This window comes from Camponotus vicinus, unplaced genomic scaffold (assembly GCF_025532165.1).
Source record: "Camponotus vicinus isolate PSW18456_S1 unplaced genomic scaffold, iyCamVici1.0 SCAF_13, whole genome shotgun sequence".
NCBI classification, from domain to species: Eukaryota; Metazoa; Arthropoda; class Insecta; order Hymenoptera; family Formicidae; genus Camponotus; species Camponotus vicinus.
In genome coordinates this window covers 13,383,642-13,407,001 of record NW_028141949.1, presented here as the reverse complement: position 1 = coordinate 13,407,001, position 23,360 = coordinate 13,383,642, and the positions used below count along the sequence as shown (strand labels likewise).

Genomic DNA, 23,360 nt, shown 5'->3' with positions numbered 1-23,360 from the left:
AAACTTTGGCGCCAAATAGATTTCTAGCGTCAATATAACGCGCTGATTGATAAAGGAGACTTTGCAACACGATAAAATTGTATTTTATAAGCTTCAATTTTTTTTTAACGCGACCAGCTTATTATAGACGCGATATAGACGCAGTGTAATTAAGACACTTATTATTGCAATTTTTATAATTCGTACAATTTTTATAATTCATACAATTAGACGATAATCGACATAATTGTGCGCTACTTATTTCTGACCTTGCGACGTACAAATGGCGCGTGTTGCAGCCGCAATTGTTTCATGGAATGTCAAAAGGTCAGCGAGGGAAACTTACACGAACTACAGTGATTAAACGGAATCGAAAGTTTCTTGGAAAAATACGACCCAGAACCTAAAATCTATGAAGTATAAACACATGATGCTGGGAAGCTGTTGGAGGGAAAAAAGTTTCGGAACTCGGTGCTCGAACGGAGTGCGGATAAAAAAAAAAAGTTTACTCGCCACACGCGATTCCAGCGACTTTATTTCCAGCGAATTACTTGCGATTCACATGGAGAGCTAAATTACACGAGAACACGCGTTTGTTGTATTAAGAGAGCGAAATTTGCATGTAAAGTACGCGGGTAATCTCGAAAGCGAAAGGCTTAACGTAAAATTGATCGATTGTAATAGGACGAGATAGAGATATCGCCCCGTGCGTTTAGTAGACAAATATCTCTCTTATCGATACAGTCAAGTGATGATTAGCACAATCGCTTGTTTATCACTTACGTGCTGCGAGGAAATTACTGATCCGTAATTACGCCATGCGTCAATTTGGCGCGACTGTCAGTCGGTACCGTCCTCATCCAATGACAAAAGACGAGAATTACGCGCTATCAAACGGAAGGAGAAATTCGGTCGACATGAAGGATTCCATGTCGTCGCCAGAGGGAAACAGAGAGAGAGAAGGAGAGAGAGAGGGAGTCGGGGCTGCTAATTCTGCACGTCTGTCGGGTGGACTGCATAATATGACGCGAAGTCGTGCATCGGCTATTCCCTGCACCGGTTTGGTGCAATATCCTTTATCTGTGATCACTATAGCACAGCTACGAGGGAGGCTAGAAGGACGGGCGATCGATACGATCTCAGGACGGGGGCGTCGTCGTTGCAGCTTGTTTATTGCCCGACTACCGCGGAAATTACGAAGCTACAATTACAAATTAGTGTACACTTGATTTGCCAAACAAGTAGCAACATGCTGACGGCGTAACCCGCAATTGCAGACCGGATTTAACTAGGTAGACTTTGGCCCGAACGACGTCGCGATTTAACGCAGCTGATTTTGCAGCATTTATATGAGAATGAACATTGGACCGCGTTAAAAGTAAAACGCGGATTAATGAAATAAAAAATAATGTGCGTGTATAATTAAAAAAAAGTACGACCAATTTATAAAGAGAAAATAAAAATGGGAGAGAACATACATTAAATTAATAAGATCATGCGCATAATATATAATTAAAAAGACTACGATTTAATTTATAAATAAAAAAAAATAATTATGGAGAAATAATATACATCAAATTAATTTTCAATATCGAGAGAAAAAAAATGTGCTCTTATTTTTGATAAATTAAATTTGTTATATCTGTATTTCTTTTCAATTTGCGAGGATTCGGAAAACATATCAGTGTGCTTTCGAATTTTTTTTCTCGTGCGTCAATAGCAAAAATATTTCCTTTCAATTAAATGAATATTAGGAAACGATTACCGCGAATCTTCCCAGCTAACTTTATTCCAGAGAGTGACAAGATTAAGAACGTTTAAGGACGGCCGTCTCATTGAGATTAATTCTCTTAGCTCATAATTAAGATTAGGGTCCCTTTATTACAACAAATTTAAACGGAGATTAAACCGTCGACGTTCGCTTGCCCGTCTCTCGCACAGACTGAGAATCTTTATTACGTCCCGTGTAATTCTCAAGTATATCTGGATTGAAAAATAAAATGGCCGTCGCTCCTCTCTTTTCCCATCAGACGCTCAGATAATTTTGCAAGTGTCATACGTTTGATTGATAATCGCAGTATCATATAAAATGATGATGAAATATATATAAAATCTATAAAAGTCGGAAAAATATATTGGAGATACGTTATATCTGGTTTCGCGAGCATACTTTACGTTAATTCTCTCTTGAAGCATTTCAATCGCACAATTACGTGATATTTTCAAATTTTAATGCTAACACATTTATCGCAAATCGGCCCAGTTTCTCCAAATGAGAAGATAATCGAGGATTATAGTAAAAATATAATATAATGCATTTTAAAATGTATTTTATGATTTATATACGATATTTTTCTCCCCTGTGACGTAAACATTGACAGTTTTAATTAACGAGCACCCATAAATCTGGATAGCGAAGAATATCCACGGGATATCTGCGTCGCGCACGTTCCATTCGCGATCTCGTATTTCGTTTCCTTTTTTTCTTTTTTTTTCCTTTTTTTTCGTCCATCATTATATCCCCTTGTTTACTCTTTATTTACGGAACGGAGAGACGGAGAGCCGGCGATAATTTTGCGCCACGAGGATGGGAAACGGCGAAACTTTTGATCGACGGCAGATCCGTGGCCGGATCAACTTTTATTATTTATCGTTACTTTAAAGTCCGCGGTCGGTTTAGTTGGGTTTTATGGTTACCTTTAATGGCGCGCCCAATGTAGAACTTTCGAGAAACGACTCTTTACCTTCACCTCTTTATACGGTGCACTTAGCAGCGACCGAACAACCCCTTTTCATGGGAAATCGATGGAAAACGTATCAAGGCGACGAGAATGATGCGACATAGTAAGGGAAGGAGGGAGAGGCGAGGGACACATTGTCGACGCGAATAGCGGACGTGTGGTAGTGAGATGTCACTGTCGTTTAGCCGGATACACAAAGAAAGCTGTTTTCTGTTTCAGCTCGGCGATACGTTAAATCCTGAGCTGCAGATCATCACCAGTGTGTTCAGCAAGGTCATACATCGGGGTGAGTACTATGACGTCGTGTATGTGCTCTCGTCGTCAAGGGAAGCGTGAAATGCTCCTCTTCCGCTGCTTTCCTAAATCAACCTGGAAATTCCACCGTCCTTTCGGCTCTCTATTGCGTAATATCACGCTCGGTTGTATCTCGCCCGACGACGTGATAACTTTTTCTTCAACAGCGTGATGGCGAAAACGGAGCTCCATCGGATTCCGTGATAACATCACTCGCCTTTTTTTTTTAAGGGTATCCGTTTGACTTGGTATCTTTTGATAATCTCCTTTTCCCCCCTCTTCCCTCTACGCTATCCTTAATATTAAATATTCCATTAAATATTTAGTTTTATCCTGATATCAATTACATAAATCATGTCTTTTTATATTTCATTATTTCAATTTAATTATTTTAAATTTTATTATAAAATAAATAATTTTACAAATAATTAAATATAATTAGTATACAAAAGTGTAAATTGTGTGTAAATATCCATTATCAAAAACAATTGTGAATTTGTAGGATCTGAAATTGATAGAAAATACGAAGGATATTCTAAGATGGAGTTTTATCGAATTCCACGATAACATCGTTCGCTTTTTTTGAGAGTATCTTTTAATCCTTTCTCTCTTTTTGTATATGCACTATTTTTTTATTTTTAAATATTTTAGATTTTAATAAAATAATATCATATAAATCGTATCTTTTTGCATTACATTTCATTATTTCCAGATTAAATCAATAATCGGATTTTGTAATAATATCACTCGCTATTTTGAGAATATTCGTTTGATTTGGTATCTTTTGGTTCTCTTCCTTTCTGCGCCATCATTAATATTAAATATTCCAGATTTTAATCAGTTTTATCCCGATGTGAATTACATAAATCGTGTCTTTTTACATTTCATTAATTTCATTACTTTCAGATTAAATAAATAATTTTATAATTAATTAAACATAAATTATACAAAAATATAAATATCGCTTTATTATCAAACAACTATGAATTTGTGAGATGCTCTGAAATTGATAGAAACTACGAAGAATATCTAAGACGGAATTTCATCGGAAGATTCCATGATAACATCGCTTTTTTTTGGAGGGCATTCATTTGACTTGATATATCTTTTGATAACATTTTCTTTACATACGCCATAACTGAAATAATATTAAATATTCCAGATTTTAATCAATTTTATCTCGATATCAATCATGTCTAAATCGTGTCTTTTTATTATCCAATTTAAATAAAAATAATATTTGTTTTTATCATCCAAATTAAATGAATAATTTTAATTAATTAATTTATATATGATTAAAATTTTATAATTAATTTATATATTACTTAATTTATAAAAATTTTTTAAAATGTAAATTGTGTGCAAATATCGCTTCATTATCAAACAATGATGAATTTGTAAGATACTATGAAATTGACAGAAAATACGAAGGATATCTAAGACATTCGAGATGCTTGATTTTGAATAAAATTTCGTATTCAGCGCGTTTTGCAAAATGACATCGATATCCTGCCTCTTTTGAACGGCAGTGAATACAGCTGGTATGTCATTGACGGCGAGACGAATCAAGCGACGTGTAATAATTATCCATTCGTGATCGCTCTCGCGTTGATGCTTTTTACAGCGTACGCTGAACGATGTAACTACGTCGTATTATGTCATCGGAATGTAAATCCTGAACGAGCTCCAAATGCAAGAGCTCGATACTAATTTTCTGCAATGCCGCCTAAATATGTCATTGAAATCGTCTCGGCTCTTTCACCGCATTAACGGGCAATCTGATAGATACATATATGACGTCACTTGAAAGAGGAAATTTGGGAAAAATAATGAGACCTGATTGTCTCGTACAGATTTGCGCGGGCAGATTCTCCGAAAGAAATATTTTCATCTCCGAAACACTTCACGAAGATAGATTTAAGAAGCCTCGCATTTCTCAGGCACGGATATTTTCTAAAGGAAAGATCCTTTACATCTTAATCTTGCCATTTTTACGAAATTTTTAGAGGTTTTTTTTTTAAACGCCGATATATCGCCTGATCGTAAATGCCGATACGACCGATCGCGAACATCCTCATAAAACTTGCTCGGGTCAAAGACATCTAAAGGGGTCAAACGCAGAAGGTTTCCTCGGGCTAAAAGTGTCTAGTATCGGCGGTAACCGAAATTCTCGGCTCACCCGACTGGAAGTCCTGAGAGATGAAGCTGCAATTATTAGTGAAGCCCCCTCAAAAGACCAGTCTCTTTGAAGAATGCAATGCAGGTGAGGGAGGAGATACGCGCTTCACGCATCGGATACTCGAGCTTCGAGCGGAAAGCTTGGCCGGATAGTGCGGTCCGCTGGAGTTAACTGCGGATAATAAATAAAATGTCGGTGTGGGAAGAGAAAGAGAAAGAGAAGAGTGTGTCGGTTTTCTGCCGGCGATATCCGAGTGAAGCTTAAGGGGCGACGGAGACGACGGTGAATGGCACTCGAGTCGCCGAGTCGAGAGAAAAACCTCCTACGGAGAGGAAAAGGCGAAGGGGGCAAAATGACTCTCTTAAGATAAAGAGTCACTTCGTCAACCGACGAGTATTCGCGCTGGCAAACGCGTCTTCGATGTTTGCGTCTACGTCGTCGAGAGATAGAGTAGAATGCATCGTTATTTTTCTTCAAATTGGCATTTATATAAGAACGCTGTGAGATTTGTATTCGGTTGAATAAGTTGGATATAGCTTTTCTGGAGCCGCTCAAACACAGTTAATGACAGGAACGTCTTTAAATCTGGAAAAAATGAAATATTATATATTATATCAATATATGTCTGTAGCTGAAACATTTTTTAAAATTTATTGTATACAGTACTTGTCAAAAATATTGCAGCAACTCCAAAAGATACAGAAAACTAAGTTTTTTCCTTGTTTGAAATAAAATATGAAAAGCATATATTATCTTTTATTCTTAAAATTAATTAATGTACAATTATTATAATACTGTTTAAAATGTTATCAATGATTTTTGATACAATCACGTTAATTATAAACGATTTTTATGTATATATCAACAATATATATTATATAGGTGTATTATCTACTTCGCTTCTCATCATATCTACCCCAACAACTATAGGAATATTTACAAAAACAGATTCAAATATCAATAATAATTTTAAAAAACCTGTCATCAAGAATGTTAAGAATATGGACAATATTACAAGTAAAGAGAGGCCATTTTGATTAATCAAAAATGTAATATTTCTGTTATTATTTATCATTTTTAATTTAAAAAATTTTTGATATTAAAACATAAAATAACAGCAATAAAATATAATTTGATGCTATTTATATATGTTTTTTCATTAAAGTAATGGCTTTCTTTAAGTAATGCAATATTTTTGATCGGTAGTGTAAATTGTAATTTCGCAGACAGCACAAAAAGGTCAAAAGACATCTTGAAGGCGCGCGTTTAAAGGACGGTAAGATATATTTAAATAGCTTTTTCGACATCTTCCAGGGACATATGTTGTCTGGGTCTTTAACGAAGCAATATCTCGAAAGCCATTTTTCTTATCCGCTTGATGAAAAATTATTTGTATCGTAATACGTGAATTATAAGTATGCTTTCCATTAAGAATGACAAGGAGCAAAAAGAAGCGGCGCGTGAGTATGAATAACGAGGGAACATTTTAGCGGAGAGTAAGAGTAATGAAGAAAACGCGAACCAACGCTGCAAATTACTTACAGCAATGCTTTCCCGTGAGCATTTAAGTAAGCGGAACAATGTTGCTAGACAAGTAGTTAATAAATTTCCAGCTTTCTAATTGCCATAGAGTAATTAGTATACCTATCTTTTGAGAAGGAGAAAAAAATTACTGAGAATTCGCTGAAATACCCTACAATATTTCCTAATAATAATAGATAGAGCGCAATATTGAGAAAAATATTTATTTCATGTAATGAAATATTCATTTCATTCTCTCTCTCCCCCTCTTGTTTTAAATATTAAAATTAAATAGATAGTTATACATCGAGGGAACGCGCGATTCACGCAACTGATTTTACCGGGACGCAAATTGCGCCCGACGTGAAATCGAAATACGACCCCCTTACATCTTCGCCGCTTTCTTCCCCGCCTTCTCTCCGCTCCAGATTCCATCCTCGGCGCCAGGACCGATTTGCATCCGCCGAGAGAGCGACAAGAACGTTCTCCTTCAATTCGCGTGGCATAATTCGGCGAATACCACGGCTGGTCGCATCGCTCGACGAGGAAGAAAATAAACTTTACGACCCTGATATTCTCAGTCTTGTGCGTTCAGTCAAGAGAGGAGGAAGGCGAGAGGCCACATCCCGAAGGGATGCCGTTCGGTCGCGAGGGTCCCCCCATATAAGGCTCGTCCTTCGTTAAACGATTCGACCTGGAAGCGTGCCTGCCGCTTTTTACACGATTAACACGATCAACGCTCCGGGCGAGTATTGGGAGCATAGGTGAAGTCGGGGATGGGGAGAGAGGGAAGGGGGTCGATTTACAAGGGACGAGGATGTCACACACTCCGGCCGTCCGGTGTGTGCATAAATCTGTATGCAGGGCCGGGCACGGCTATGTGTGTATTTTAATCAATACCCTGTTGACACCGCGACCAGGGAACATAAATCATAAGACAATGGAAAATGGCGCGTGGGGGAGGAGCTACAGCGGGGATCTAAGTATTCCATTGTCGTGTACGCGCCGCGAGAGGCACGCTGCACATACAGCGTGGCCCACAATGGTCGGTGTGTACGCGAGAAATTTATTTAACTCAAGCTTTTCTCTCATTAGCTAAGCGTATTTTTCTCCGGCGCGTAGCATGCTCGCTTGATGGATGGATATTTTAGACAAGGATTTTTTTTACTCAACACGAACGATGATAAGTTCTTGAGTCAGAGGGGGAGGATTCCTTCAAGTTTATTTTCGCCGAAAATTTAATATTAGAGATATATATGTAGGCATAAATGAAACAGCAAAATAATTTTTTAATAGATATTTTAGAAGATTTTCTTTAACACAGCAACAATTTCGAAACGTCTTTGAATTAGTTGAAATGGAAAAAGTGGAGAGTTTCCTAAAATTTATTTTCGACAAAAATTTAATATCGAGCAATACACGTGAGAAATAATTTATACAGCCCTGATATAAATTTAATAATACTCCTACGATAAGTAGAATCGCGAGAAAGTACCTTTTCATTTATCCTCGCACAATATCCGCATTCAAAATTGATCTCGCCGGGTATCATTAATAATAATGTCAGTAATGTCTCTGCCGAATCGATCTCGTGGATAATGCGTTTTTAAACCTTGATCAATAATGCGTATGACATAATCAACGATCATTATACGATCGGGGCGGATGAATCGGAAAAACGCGACGAGAAAAGTGTCGGAGGCTTCATCGAGGCGCGTATCATTTATTCGCACATAAATTTCCGTAAACGCGCGCATTGTAATTATAAAATCTTTATTACAATTGCATTTTTTAGATCGCCACGTCAAATCTGCATCCAACAAATTGTTCAATGGGGTATGTCCATTAACACGGACACTTTATACAACAATAATTCTCGCTCGATAAATATTCGAATTTCGAGTATTCGTACATTTGTCACGTATGATATATTTTAATATATCATATTTGAAATGCGTGTAAATTGTTTTAAAATCACGATAGAGCAAAAAGTGATTTTAAAGTAATAATCTCTCTCTCCCTCGTAACATTTAAAAATTCCTCTTGAAAAATATGACATTCACATAAACTTAATTAATGTCGATTAATGTTTTCAATGTCTGTATCCTTGTAAAGAAAAGGGAGTCTCCTTATTCTTGATTACCGCTGGCTTTTGTACGTGTACCGACCTTTGAATTGAAATGCTCTGATTTATGCGACCGTGTACGCATTCACGCACATACGCACGCACGCACAAAAGGGATGCTCCGATGTGTATGTATATGGGCGTAGTAATCCGAGCAGCGAGCATGCGAATGGGCGTGCGAGCGAGACAGGGCACTCGAGGAGAGAATATTCGCAGCTAGACCTCGCGATATATACGCGCATCCCCGGCCATTTACTCCGCGCACACCCGTTACACGAGCCGCCCGGCGAATGCCTACGTATCTACTACGAAATGTAGATAATAGATGAAATATTTGCGCGGTATGCGTGGTATTAAACCGACACCCCTGAAATTGTATTTTATAGCTACCCTCTCCACCCTGCCTCTGCCAACCGGCCTTCGGACCCGCTCTCGCAACCCCTTCGGAGTCTTGATCCCCTGCCACCCCCTCGGCTATCCAGCTTCCTCTCTCTCTCTCCCTTTCTGTCTCTCTCTCTCTGTCTTTCTCGCGCACAGCTGTACAATCGTATACACAACGACGGAATACGACGGTAGCAAAACCTCCCCCTTCACCCCCTCCCGTCCCTCCAGACGTGGCGTTTTGCCATATAACGAAACGCCAGGAACCAGTTTGCAGATCTGGCCGTTGGGAGGCGCGAGGTATCTTTCACTCGAAACGTTTCTATCTTTCAGGGGTTGCATCCCCTGTCCCTCTCCCCTCTTCCCTTCCCGACGCAACCCTGTGATCGCTCTCTTTCTCTTTCTCTCTCTCTCTCTCTTTTTCGCTCTTTCCTCTACGCGCGATCTCCCTAGTCGATAGAAATATTTTTCGCGGCTACGAGAATTGGAGGCGGTGAATTTATCACACTGACAGACCATCCTCTCTCTCTCTCTGTGCCGAGAGGGCCGAGAGCAATCTACTTTTTCGGTTTCCTTCACACACGGAGAAAAGCTAAGAACCATGATACAAGCTCTGATATATATGACGATGATCGGGAATACGAAGAAGAAATAATAGTTTAGATAACATTCTTCTGTAGATTATATTTTCGTGAAAAAGAAAATAAATATGTTAAAATTCTACAGCGCATAAACGTCTCTAGGATTATAATTGACGCCGTAATTATAATATTTAAACAATGAAGTGCATATTAAATATGACGTATTCGATAGCATTATAAAATAATATAACGAAAATCATGGATTCGAATTCGAAGTAACGATAGCATATACAACGTGATTTTATATACATGTTATTATTTATCGATTTTATATACATGTTATTATCTATCTTACATTAAGGTTGCTATACGTATATATAACATGCCATGATGGTTATTTTATTTTCGAATCGATTCGAGGAGTATGTTTGTATTGATAAGAAATGTGCAACAGTTACTTGAGTTTAGATTATCGATATCACATATATAGATAAGAAAAATGTGCTCCTTTTTTATTTAATCATGGTTTTATTTAATCGTATAATGACATCTTTAAATCTATAACTGTCAAACATCCAAATAATTTTTTATTATCATATTTTGTGTCAAAAAGTCGTAAACAATAATTTTTAAAAATAATAATTAACCGTTTAAATTATTTTAAAAAATTCAAGAGTATGTTTATGATGCTTCAATAATAAATCAATTGTTTGGTAAGATAGTTTCTAATTCTTTCCTTAAAATATTTTGACATTTATATGAGATTATATTAAATCATTACGATACCTGTGAACATCGATCTAATCGAGAGAAAGAATGGAAATAATAATGTATCATTGTTCTTGTCTAATATATTCAGCCATAGATGATATAAGACGGAATAAATTGGGTCACGAGAGCTTGCTCAGCCCCCAAGCCGGGAATTATTTCACTCGACAAACAAGAATCTCGTTTCGAGAAATCGACCCTATTATAACGAATCGATAAATCCTTGTGCGTCAAACAATACATACAATACCTATCAAAAGTATCGCATTACCTCCCAAAAAAAGCAAGTAAATTATCAAGTTCCTCATTTTTTTCTCCCTATTTGTTTTGCTCTGTTTATAAAATATAAAATATGTATATTATTTATTATTCAGCTTCTAAAATAAATTAATAGACAATTATTACTTGTTTTGGTAGTGTTTAAAATGCATATTACCGATGCTTTTTAATAGTTGGTCGTAAACAATTTTTATACGTCAACAATATACGTTACATAAATGTATTATTTATTTCTCCCCTCTACAATCTTCTTGCGGGAATATTTGCAAACATTCTGCAATCAAATATCAATAACAATTTTAAAAAACCTATCAAGAGTATTAAAAGCAAAGGGAGGCTATTTTGAAAAATCTAAAATTCAATTATTACAAATCATCTGTTATAATTTTTAATCTTGACGATATTAAAGCATAAAATAACAATAGTAATAAAATATAATTTGGTAAAATTACACATGTTCTCTTCGTTCATTAAAGCAGCGACTTTCTGTAAGTGATGCTACACTTTTGATCGGTAGTGTACACCCACATACGACGCGAAACGTACACGTCGACATTGATTACGTGCGTCGGGGATGTTCTTATATTGCGATTATCGCCGCTGTCATCATCATTATCCCGCCGTTGTGTGCCGGCACCATTAGGCATGGTCAATTTTCCTAAGAGCGCCTCACATTATTCCCGACGATACTCGACTTCCACGCGACGAGACCGCGTGTTGTGCGTGCGACCCTCAACGGAAATATCAGCGGCGGGGCCTCCGAGACGCGTTCGATAATAGATAATGGTGCGTCGGCACGGATTTGCGTCGACCATGAATTATTAAACGGGAACGGAGTATCCCTTTTCATGTCGAAAATCGCTGCTCTTTCACGTGGCGTGGGAGGAAGACTCGATGCGGCCGGCTATTATTATTGTACGGGGGGCGTCCGGTGAATTTACGATGCAACCGGTGAGGAAGCGAGATTTTTCCCTCTCTTGAAAAAACAAATAAAATAAATTGTTTTTCGTTCGGTTACTTTTGTTTTCGAGAGAAACCATTATCAATATGAACGCGCCGAGAGTATATTTCATCATATTCGGCTCTATATACGGCGAGTTATTTTTTGATAAAATACACAAGTTTCTCGATTCCCCTTCCCGTACACAAAGCTCTACTTTTCTTATAACGGAAATTTAATTTACGGTTCGATTATCGGGACATATCAGAAGTCGATACTTGAGAAAACTGCGGCGAACGACAAATTTCCACTCTCGGGCTCTCGAGGAAAAGTCTATTTTTAACTTTCGTCAAAACGAGGACGCGGAGAAACTTACGCGATAATTTCTATACGATTCGTCCCTTTGTAGCAATTCTCGCAATATATAATACAACCACATTGCCTCGTTTAATCTCACTTGTAGGTATGCGCGAGAACGTATCAATAGCAGTGGCGGGCTCTTTTCTCAGGCTCGCTCCTCTCTCTTTCCCGGGGAAGGAGTTAATGCATTTCATTAATCACCAGGAGGACCTTTCCACCCTCCATCCCAACCACTGATCCACCTACATCTCGTTGCCGCCAACGATACGAGAAGCGGTTGATATTTCCCGGTTCTCGTTATTATTACTTGTCATCTCGCCGGATTTCTTTTTCCTCTCACCCCCTCAAGCTCCATTTAATCCCCCTCCTCCGACCTCGTTCGTCGGAGAGGGATGAAATCAGGACGCGGCGATAAATAAAAATAAAATAAAACACACACGCACGCACGGGTTGTAAGACGCGATCGGTACTTGTCGATGAAGACGAAGGGCGCGGAAAGGGGAAGCCAAATGGGATGATAGGGGGAGGGGGCTCGGCGACGTAAGCTTGAAGAAAAGCTTGACAGCTTTTACTTTTTGCCGTCGTAGCTCCTGAATAGCGACGTCCTAAGAATATCTCGGAAGGGACCCAGAAGAAGGGTATCATCGGAAGTCTCCCCCGACGTACGGAGGGTTGGGGGATCGTTCCGTGTGCGAGGCAACTCCCTTGTGCCGGATCTGCCATTTGCGAGAGCGCGTTTGCCTATCTTTAATGTCACGGACTCAATACGAGAAATAGACGAATATATAGTAGCGACATTTTGATGAAGCGCTCACCCTCTCGCGGTTATAACAGCGGCGAACTTTCGTCATGGAGGCGAAATCGTCGCTGCGTTACGTCACTATTTCAAACGGACTCGTTAGAACGGTTAAATGCACTTAGGGTATTTCCGTTGTGTGTCGTGAGGCAATTTACTATACGCATGGTAGATTTTGCACTCACGGCTATTATATCTGTGGCTGATACCTCAATTTTTTTTTAATTTTCTCCTTTTATATTTTAAAATATATAAATTTACATATAAACATTTAATTAAATTATAGTTAGAAATATTGTCTGCGTTAATCTCGTCTTGTCCTATTTGCATTATTTTTATTCAATATTTAATTTATTAAAAAATGTTGTATCAAAGACTTTTAAATGAATAATTTAATTGAACGTTGAATAAAAATATGCATTTAATTCCTCGCCATCATCTACACATTCTGGATGTAAAATAAAATAAAAGGATATAAAATATCAATAGTTGGAAAAAATCGAAAAATAGTAATTCCTTTTCCAAATATTAGTAAGTACATTTAAAAGTCTTTGATACAACATTTTTTAAATATTGAATAAAAATAATGCAAATAGGACAAGACGAGATTAACGCAGGCAATATTTCTAACTATAATTTAATTAAATGTTTATATGTAAATTTATATATTTTAAAATATAAATAGCTCAAAAAAATCGAAAAATATAAATTTCTTTTCCAAATATTTTGAGTACATCTGAAAGATTTATAATACAACATTTTAATTGAACATTGAATAAAAATAATGCGAATATATAGAAAAAAGTTGAAGCGAAATTAACGGAGGCAACAAGAAGAATATATATAACTATAATTTAATTAAATATTTGTAGGCAAATTTGTATGATCATTTTTTCTAAAAGCATTTAAATCTAAAAGAGAGAGACAAAAAAAGAATAAAATTTCTATATACACTTTGTAAAATTTTGTTTTTCTCTATTATATTTTTACTTGTAAGTACACAAGTTGTCAAAGCAAAAAGAAAGATGATACATTTGATGTAACGCACATGTAATTTATATCTGGATAAATTTAATTAAAATAAATAAATTTAATAATAAATAAATTTAATTTAATTGTATCCCATAAAATGCGAATAGTAGATTGCGTTCGCTTAGACTCGCGTGACGTGACAGATCCGAAGAAATAGATGCTATATATCGCATCATGGAGGATGCGGCAGAACGAGTGAGTCCGTGTTTAGATGTTAGCTATGTAGGGTCGCGCTATCGTGGATTATATGTATCCCTTTATTTGTGGATAAACTGACGCGAGCGTGTATACAGACCCGGTTCAAGCCGGATTCATCTCGTCCACGGAACGAGATTCGCGTAATCTTATGTACGTATCCGAGAGATGTATGTGTGCTGCGAGTCCAGGCGTCTTTCCCGGTTCCTCGGAAATTCCGCCGAGGGATCGTCGATTAGACGAATAGGGGCTCGTCTTGCCGCAGGAATTATTTTTGCGGCCGAGGAGAGAATATCGAGATGTATATTAAAAAAAAATACATAAGAGGGGGAGGAGATACCGGACGGGATCGAAGGTTTCGCGCGGTAACATACTCTCCCGGTGTCCGATAAATACGATCCCCGGTGCGAGAGATTTATTTTCACCGCGCATTCTGAAATGATGACCTTTTACGCTGGATTTCGCCCCGCGCGCGTTACGTAGGAAAGATACAAATCACTTTTGGACGTTTGCGGCGGTTACGAACGGCGCGCATCCTATCGTATATACACTCGAACACCCATCGCTCGTTCTCTTCAAGAGTAAATTCTGTCGACACGTATCTCGGATGGCGTTCGAAACATTCATTTCGCGCGATGCCTCATTCGTCAAAATCGACAGCCGCGCGCGCGCGCGCGCATAAATATTTAATTAAATTACAGTTACAAATATTCCCGGTGCCTTCGTTAATCACATTGTTCCGACTTTTTTTTTCTATCCGCATTACCTTTATTCAATATTCAAATAATGTTGTATTAAAAACGCTTTTAAATCTATCCAAAATATTTGGAAAGGGAATTTATATTTTTCGATCTTTTTCGAGCCGTTCATATTTAAAGATTAAAAAATATTTATAAAAACTTACGTATAAATATTTAATTAAATTATAGTTACAAATATTACGTCTCCGTTAATCTCGTTGTTTCAACTTTTTTTCTATTCGCATTGCTTTTATTCAATATTCAAAGAATGTTGTATTAAAAACACTTTTAAATCTATCCAAAATATTTGGAAAGGGAATTTATATTTTTGGATTTTTTTCGAGCCATTTATATTTAAAGGTTAAAAAATATTTATAAAAATTTATGTATAAATATTTAATTAAATTATAGTTGCAAATATTACGTCTCCGTTAATCCCGTTGTTTCGACTTCTTTTCTATTCGCATTGCTTTTATTCAATATTTATTCAAAGAATGTTGTATTAGAAATGCTTTCAAATGCACTTACAATATTCGGAAGAGGAATTTATTTTTTATTTATTTTGTCGAGTTATTTATATTGAAACGTCACAAAAAACATTTATAAAAATTTATGTATCTATATTTATTTGAATTATGGTTATAAATATGCTTCCGTTAAAATCTCATTGTCCCGACTTATTTTTCATTTGCATTATTTTTATTCAATATTCAAAAATATATATTTATTAAAAACATTGTTAAATATACTTACAATATTTTAAAGAATTTATTTTATTTTTTATTTTTTCGAGCTATTTATATCTAAAAAATGTTTATATAAATTGGCGTATTTATATTTATTTGAATTATAATTATAAATATGCTTCCGTTAAAATCTCATTGTCCCGACTTATTTTTCATTTGCATTATTTTTATTCAATATTCAAAAATATATATATTGTATTAAAAACATTGTTAAATATACTTACAATATTTTAAAGAATTTATTTTATTTTTTATTTTTTCGAGCTATTTATATCTAAAAAATGTTTATATAAATTCGCGTATTTATATTTATTTGAATTGTAGTTACAAATATTCCCACTTGCTCCGTTAATTTCGTTATTTCGATTTTTTCTCTATTTGTATTACTTTTATTCAGAAAATGTATTAAAGACGCTTTCAAATGTATTTATATATTAATATTTGAAAGAGGAATTTAAAATATTTGGAAAGAGAACTAAAATTGGAATATTTGGAAAGAGAACTAATATTGGAAAAAGAACTAAAATTCTTCGAGCTATTTATACTTAAAAAAAACGTTCATTCAGGCAGACATATAATATTTTGCGACTTTTTCATATTACAAATTCTCACATTTAATAATAATCATGTTTGGTTAAATATAATTGTGTTTGTGAATGGCAGTTCATGGCTGGAACGCATGAGTCCGTCGCTGTCGATGGAAAGTTATGCGAGGGTAGTGCATAATGCATTAGGTATACACATTCTGCATGAGATGCAGATATTTGCGGAGTGACGGCTTACAAGCGAGTCGCATATTGCTTGTTCTTGTAACTCTACTATTTACTGCAGGTTATATGATACATTTACACGACGCGTTCGAAATTATAACTCCCTGAATATGCAGAATCAACGGGTGCATTATTACTGCGAGGGCATTACGCTTAAGTGCAGCACCATTATCTCAATAGAATAGACATTTGCCAGCGATGTTTCTGCCGAAATAATTGCGAAAAAAATTGAACAATTCATAAATATATCGTTATTATATAATATTTAGAATCGCACAGTCTCTCGTCTTTATTACTCTTGTGAGAGAAAAGAATTAAATTTCACTATCGTCGCCAAATTATGGATGTGCATCAGCATTTCTCTGCACATGAATGTGAATTCTACATAAATTGTATGTAATTACACAAATACACATGGCTATCTTGTGCACACGATTTATGCACGTTTGTTTCATTTTTTTTTTCATTTTTCGCTCTTTTCGGGGTTCATCGTCGCGTTTTTTTAGCCTAGAATATCAAAAGTTCAAAGGCGGATGTTGCGGGAACCAATCGCGAATAATTTCGTCCGCCTACGACTCGTAGAGTCGAGTATTCTTTGGAGTGAAGGATTTGTATCGAGAGCACGAGGAGCGACGCCTTTTACGCTTCACAACCTTCCGTAATCCGCATACGTGCCTGTTATCGATAAAAGTAATACGAGGCTCGTTCTCTGCACGCGCGAGTAATCGCTTGAATTTATAGGAATGCTGCTCTCTGAAATGCGGTTCTCCTCGGTTGCTGAATTTTTGCGAACGAGTCAAGTGTCAAAGGGCGATGAAAGCGTCTGTGAAAACGGAATAATTCGCTGCGACTGAACGCTCTGCTTGATGTTCATGAGAAATAATTATTTGCTAGAGGAAAAAAAATCCAATACTTTATTTAATAAGCTTACGTGTCAGTAGTCATGCCCAGCCTTTCCCACAATTCTTAATCTTTTGGGATAGAATGTTAACAAATTTTAAAACAACCCTTCTTGGATATGTGCAAACATAGTCCCTCGAGAATATCTGTTGTCATTTCTTTTGAAGCATGAGAGTTTCGACTGTTTTTTCAGAATTGAAATATTCTGCCACAGAGTTGTAGAATAAAACCATTTGTTATGGATCTTGAAAAAAATACGTGGAAAGTCATGACTGTGTTCTTTAGAATCGATCCAAATAGATAGTATTTTAACAAATTCTAAAACAACACTTTTAGCTCGCAAAGTTGTTCGAAAATATTGTTGCCATTTCTTCCTTGAAATATGAAAGTTTCGATTGCGTTCTTCAGAATTGACCCAAAATGTTCTGCCATAGAGTGGCAGAGTGAAAAATAACCATTTGCTAGGGATCTAGAGACATGCGTGGGAAGTCCAATCCTTTATTTAATAAGCTTGCGTGTCAGTAATTAATATATCCTTTCTCCCAGCTATTAATCTCTTGGAATAGAATATTAATAAATTCTAAAATAAATTAGTGTCAAAATACATATCATTTAACACTCCTTGAAAGTATGCAAAGTTGCTGAAAAATATTTGTTACCGTTTCTTTCTTAAAGTATGAGAGTTCTTATTTCGACTGCGTTCTTCATAATCAACCCAAAATATTCTGCTATAAGATGCACAGTGAAAAATTGTGCGTCCATATGTTAAATTTTTTTTGTGTTACCACGTTTGATTAGTACTTCAATGTAAAATTAACATACAACCTATATGTTATTATTTTTATAACGTTTTTATGTGTTACATTTATGTCAACTTTATAACTTAACACTTTGTATATGTCTTTTAGAAATGGAATATTATTTTGAGTATTTTTAACATAATCATTTTAAACAATCAACATGTCTCAAAGTCAGTTTAACATTCTAAGGAAAGTTAAACTGAATCTTCAAATAATCTTGAACTTTGACATACAAAAATAATCAAGTTTACTAAAATCAAATGTTTCTATTACAAATAATTTAAGTTAAAATAATTATTATTATACATTAATGTCCTCAACATTTCTTACGAGTTATTGTAACTATTTTTTCATGTAATTTTTAATTAATTTGTATGTTAGTTTTACATTACACTTAAAGTCATGATAACAAAAATAAATGTAAAGTATCGTGTCAATTATTTAACATTTTAAGTTTGCCAATAAGTAACATACGACGAACGAATTATTTTAACTTAAAATTTAGAGTGGACTTTCTGGGACATGTGAAAAATGTTATAATTAACATTTTATTTTTTACTGTGTGACAAGATGGAAAATAACCATGTCTGTCAAGAAGCATTAAACGTTCAAATCAAAAAGTATTAAAAAAGTGGAATTGGCCACTAATTTTAGAATTAAGATCCTATCTAAAAAATATTACTTGTGTTAAATAGAATTTTCAACTTCCCCACGCGTTTATCTTTGACAAATGATTATTTTCCACCCCGTACGATTAAATACAAATATCAAGTATCTCGTGCTGAATTTGAGTTTTGTTCATCTGATATCTCTCACGCGATTGTCATCTATAATTCGCGCTTCCAGTATCGTTTATCAGCATTCTGCATAATATACAGAACTTGCAGGCCAACTGCATTAACACCGTTCTTTAATCTCCTACTTCTTAATCTGGATCTCTTAATCTTAGGGTACATACATTTCTCTTTTACGTTCTCTTATCAGAAATCTTAACGTCTAATTAAACTTTTAAGGGTATTTAATTCTTGAAAATCTCTTCAAGAGCCTTAAAAGTATCGCTAACTGATCTCGCGTTTGGTTTCAAGTAATTTAACTGGTATTTTTGGAATCTTAGGAGAATCTTTTAATATAATTCGCTAATCGATATCTTATTCAGGCTTGTCCAATTATATCATTGCGTGACAAATCTCATTTCACGAGCGAAATCTATACCAATACCTAAATGGCGCTTCCTACCTAACTCTCGTCAATATTTTATCTTTCAGGTGATACCGCACCTGTCCGCTACCTGTCTCTGAAAAGCCTCCTTCCGGATACCACCGGTTACATGACTTATGAGGGTAGTACAACGCATCCCGGCTGTTGGGAAACGGCAGTTTGGTTGATTCTCAACAAACCGATTTACATCACGGCACGAGAGGTAAACACATCGATCCCCAATCGATCGACCCCATTCTATTTTTTATCGGTGTCCAACCTTTCTCACGATACTTTTTCCTTCTCGTCCCTTCAAACTCTCGCCGAAAGCTCGCGTGTCCCGCAATCATGATCGGATCATCGAAAAATAACGAAAGCGAAGCGATAAGACGGCAATTTTGTCGGATAGATCAGCGAATCGTATTATTCTCACGGTGTGTATTATCTCTGTCATTAGCTGTACGCCCTAAGGAAATTAATGCAAGGCCCTTCCAGTACGCCGAAAGCACCCCTCGGTAATAATTCCAGACCGTTGCAGGGTCTTCATTACAGAACTGTGCGAACAAATATCGATTTTGCCAAGGTAATATAATACTGTGATTATGTTATTCGATATTGACGTGCAAAGACCGCGTAGTGTCAGTCAGGATAATTGGCATGCTACAGTAAATGTGATATCACCATGATTGTAAGAAAAAAAGACAGATATTTGTAATTTTTTTTCTCTCCCTCTCTCTCTTTTAGGATTATTTTATTTTAAAAAAAACTAAATTATTTTTTACGATTACAAAATCACACAGCAACGATTATAAATTTCAAATAAAAGTCATTAGTTTTTAATAAATTATTAGATATTGGAACGTTTTTAAATTTCAAATAAAAGTCATTAGTTTTTAATAAATTATTAGATGTCGGAATGTTTTTAAATTTCAGATAAAAGTCATTAGTTTTTAATAAATTATTAGATGTCGGAATGTTTTTAAATTTCAGATAAAAGTCATTAGTTTTTAATAAATTATTAGATATTGGAACGTTTTTAAATTTCAAATAAAAGTCATTAGTTTTTAATAAATTATTAAATGTCGGAATGTTTTTAAATTTCAAATAAAAGTTAGTTTTTAATAAATTATTAGGTATTACAAATGTGATGTCACATGTTCACATTATAAGATTTTAAGAAAAAAAACGAATATTTATAATTTTGTTTCTCTTTCTTTCTATCTCTCTCTCAGGATTATTTTATTTAAAAAAATATATATATTATTTTAAAAATAAATTCTATTTTTAACGATTATAAAATACATAAATTTCATAAAATTTTAAAATTTATAAATTTCAAATAAAAGTTTGGAGTCATTTTTAACAAGTTAATATATATTACAATTTTTTAATATTATAAATGTGATATCACGAAGTATATCTCGCAATATAAAATTATAAAAAAAAGATGAATATTCATAATTTTTTCTCTCTCTTTCTCTTAGAATTATTTTATTTAAAGAAAAAAACTAAATTATTTTTATAAAATTAACAAAGTTTATAAATTGGAAATAATAATTATTAGTTTCTTTAGAGCAGTTTTTAACAAATTACGAGTAGAAAATATCAGTGTCATGAAATATCTTGATCGACCGTAGAAGAATCAGTCTCGTCAGAATTTTCTCGCGAAGCTGCAACTTAAATGTACTTTTCGTGTTATTCTGGCAGCGGGGAAACGCCAAGTGTCCATCGATGGCGCAGGACATGCATTATAGAGGTAACACACGATGTTAGCCAGGCTCCAGGAGCCCCTAAACTTCATGCTTCAACGCAAAGGGATCGTCTCGATGAGAATTTGAAAAGATGACTTTTTCCTTCCAGCCAACACGTGGCGGGACGACGGCTCCCTATCGCACAACGTAGTCTGAAGCCGTCCCGCGGTAGGACTACGAGAGAGGACTTTTTCCTAAAGGAGTTCTGGAACGAGACGAGTTCATGTAGCGCGACACGAGGAGGGTGAGGCAAGAGCTGATTTCTAACAACGGGGAATAAGAAAAGGGGTTTCCCGTGGCTGTGCGAAAAACGGACGTAAATTTCAAATGGTTGTGTAAACTTAAGGGGTGAAATAAAAATACCATAGAGCGATTCCTGTGTTTCGAAGCAAAACCAACAAGTGTAACGCAACCGCCGTTTTGTTAGCGAAAAGATTACGTATATAATTTGTAGATAAGTTTTTATCACGAGGAAAATACATGTAAAGTTTGAATTTCGTTTCATTTCCCGGAGTAGCAAGGACAAAGCCGCGTGCGTTGCTACAGCACTAATGTAATTCTCACAACACGAGTGATCAAAGGAGCTTTAAGTGTCTTGGTGGGATATGAGTTTTTGTTTAATGCTGTTTGTAAGTTTACCAAGCATACGAAGATTGTAACAGTTATCAGGGATGGGCGTATGACTTAACATAATACCTATTACAAACTAAACAGTGTAATTTTGTAAAATGGACAATATAGCGCACACTTTCAGCTGATGAATGAATGATTCCTATAGCGAGAGAATAGGCATTGTTTCTCTGAGATGAGAGGGACAAATTTTTTAAGATGCCCATCGCTGATATACCCCCGATACACGCGATTCGTCCTGTTGTCACGGGACAAAAAAAAACGTGCGAATAAAACGACTGCTTGAATAATTAATCCCGCTGATAAACCTGTGAATCGGTCCGAGTTACTTGACAGGTTTTTGTCAATTACCGCGTAGCCAATGGCGATACGACGTGAACCATGTAAAGCGAAGACCATTGGAGGACGCAGGGAAAGGAAAAATGGGAATGGGGGAAATGAAGCGGAAGCGCGGGAAGAGATGAGACGATCGTGATGGATCTCGGTAGAAGATACAGAAGAAGAAATAGCCGGTATCACGACGGAGGAAGGGGCGAGAGGAGATGGACGGAGGTGGAGAGGCGGAGAGCAATTTCGTAATAGCTTCGGGATAGAGACGAGTAGGTTAATAAAGAAGGAATGGTTCGGAAAGGGAAGAGATTAGGATGAAGTCATGTGGTAAATCAACCGCGCGGAAGAGAACCCCGGGCTCTCTCTCTCTCTCTCTCTTCCCCTCTCTTCTTCTCCTTCTCTCTCTTTCCGTTAGCTTAGCCGATGGACGAATAATCCGGCGCGCTTTTGTATATATAAACACAGATACGGAAAATGTACACGAACAGACATTTACCTAAGATAGACGTTAAGCAGCGAAAAAGGCGAAATTCTTTTAGGGAGAAGAAAAAAAGCGCGTGTATAGAGAATAAAGTTGTATTATAAATCGAAAAAGTGAACGTTTAACAAAAAAAAAACTTGTGGTTAATAAGTAACAATAAAGGCGACGTTATATTGTACAGCAACAGCGACCGCTGTGTCTCTCCCTCTCTTGCAATCAATTCTTTATTTGTGGATGTACTTATTTATATCGATTGCAATCTTTTCTTTCTCATATAAAGCCGTCGCGTCTTCATCTTTGCATCATTATCCCCTGCTCTATTTATTTTATCCGACGAAATAATCTCGTCGAATTATTTGCACATCGAACATCGATGCCAGAGCGGCTGCCTCGAGGATGTAAATTAATAAATTTCGATGATACCCGTTAATTTCCGAGCCCGAATCTCGCCGAGGGGAAAGTTCGGGTTCGGAACGCCTCTGCAAAGTTGGGCATTACAAATTTCTTTGTCGACGTACGTCAAGGACGTAAGTCAAAGTTTCAACGATGCTCGCGAAAAGTTTGCGAGGGGGCCACGATACTCGATCCAAAAATTCGAGCAGGCTGACAAATTATCCGGGACAAAACTGGGTTGAACACCGGCCCGAAGTTCACGCCTCGGCCTGCGAGACCACGTTTCATCCTTAATTAATTATCTGCCGCAACTTTCGCGGGACGCCTTCCTCTTCCTCTCTCTCTTTCTCTTTCTCTCGAGAGACTAAGAGGTAAGTAGATTCTATTTTATCAATTTGCGGAATAATTTATACGCGACGGAGAAACTGATTGCCCGTCAGGGCGCGATATC

The 23,360-nt window shown here is 36.2% G+C and overlaps 1 protein-coding gene across 4 annotated transcripts in view; it reads left to right on the top strand.

Moving 5' to 3' along the window:
• Nucleotides 1-22,694, top strand: part of Carpa (Carbonic anhydrase-related protein A) — a 167,896-nt gene extending 145,202 nt beyond the window's left edge. Inside the window, exons 8-12 of one of the 4 annotated variants that reach the window (XM_083086382.1) lie at nucleotides 2,940-3,006; nucleotides 19,393-19,547; nucleotides 19,782-19,907; nucleotides 21,032-21,080; nucleotides 21,185-22,694. In XM_083086382.1, the coding sequence (XP_082942508.1) occupies nucleotides 2,940-3,006; nucleotides 19,393-19,547; nucleotides 19,782-19,907; nucleotides 21,032-21,080; nucleotides 21,185-21,231 (444 nt within the window). In that variant the 3' untranslated portion in view covers nucleotides 21,232-22,694. Of the gene's footprint in view, nucleotides 1-2,939; nucleotides 3,007-19,392; nucleotides 19,548-19,781; nucleotides 19,908-21,031; nucleotides 21,081-21,166 lie in introns of all 4 variants that reach the window. The other 3 variants (XM_083086381.1, XM_083086383.1, XM_083086384.1) reach the window with 3 other exon arrangements.
• Nucleotides 22,695-23,360: the final 666 nt, after the last annotated feature.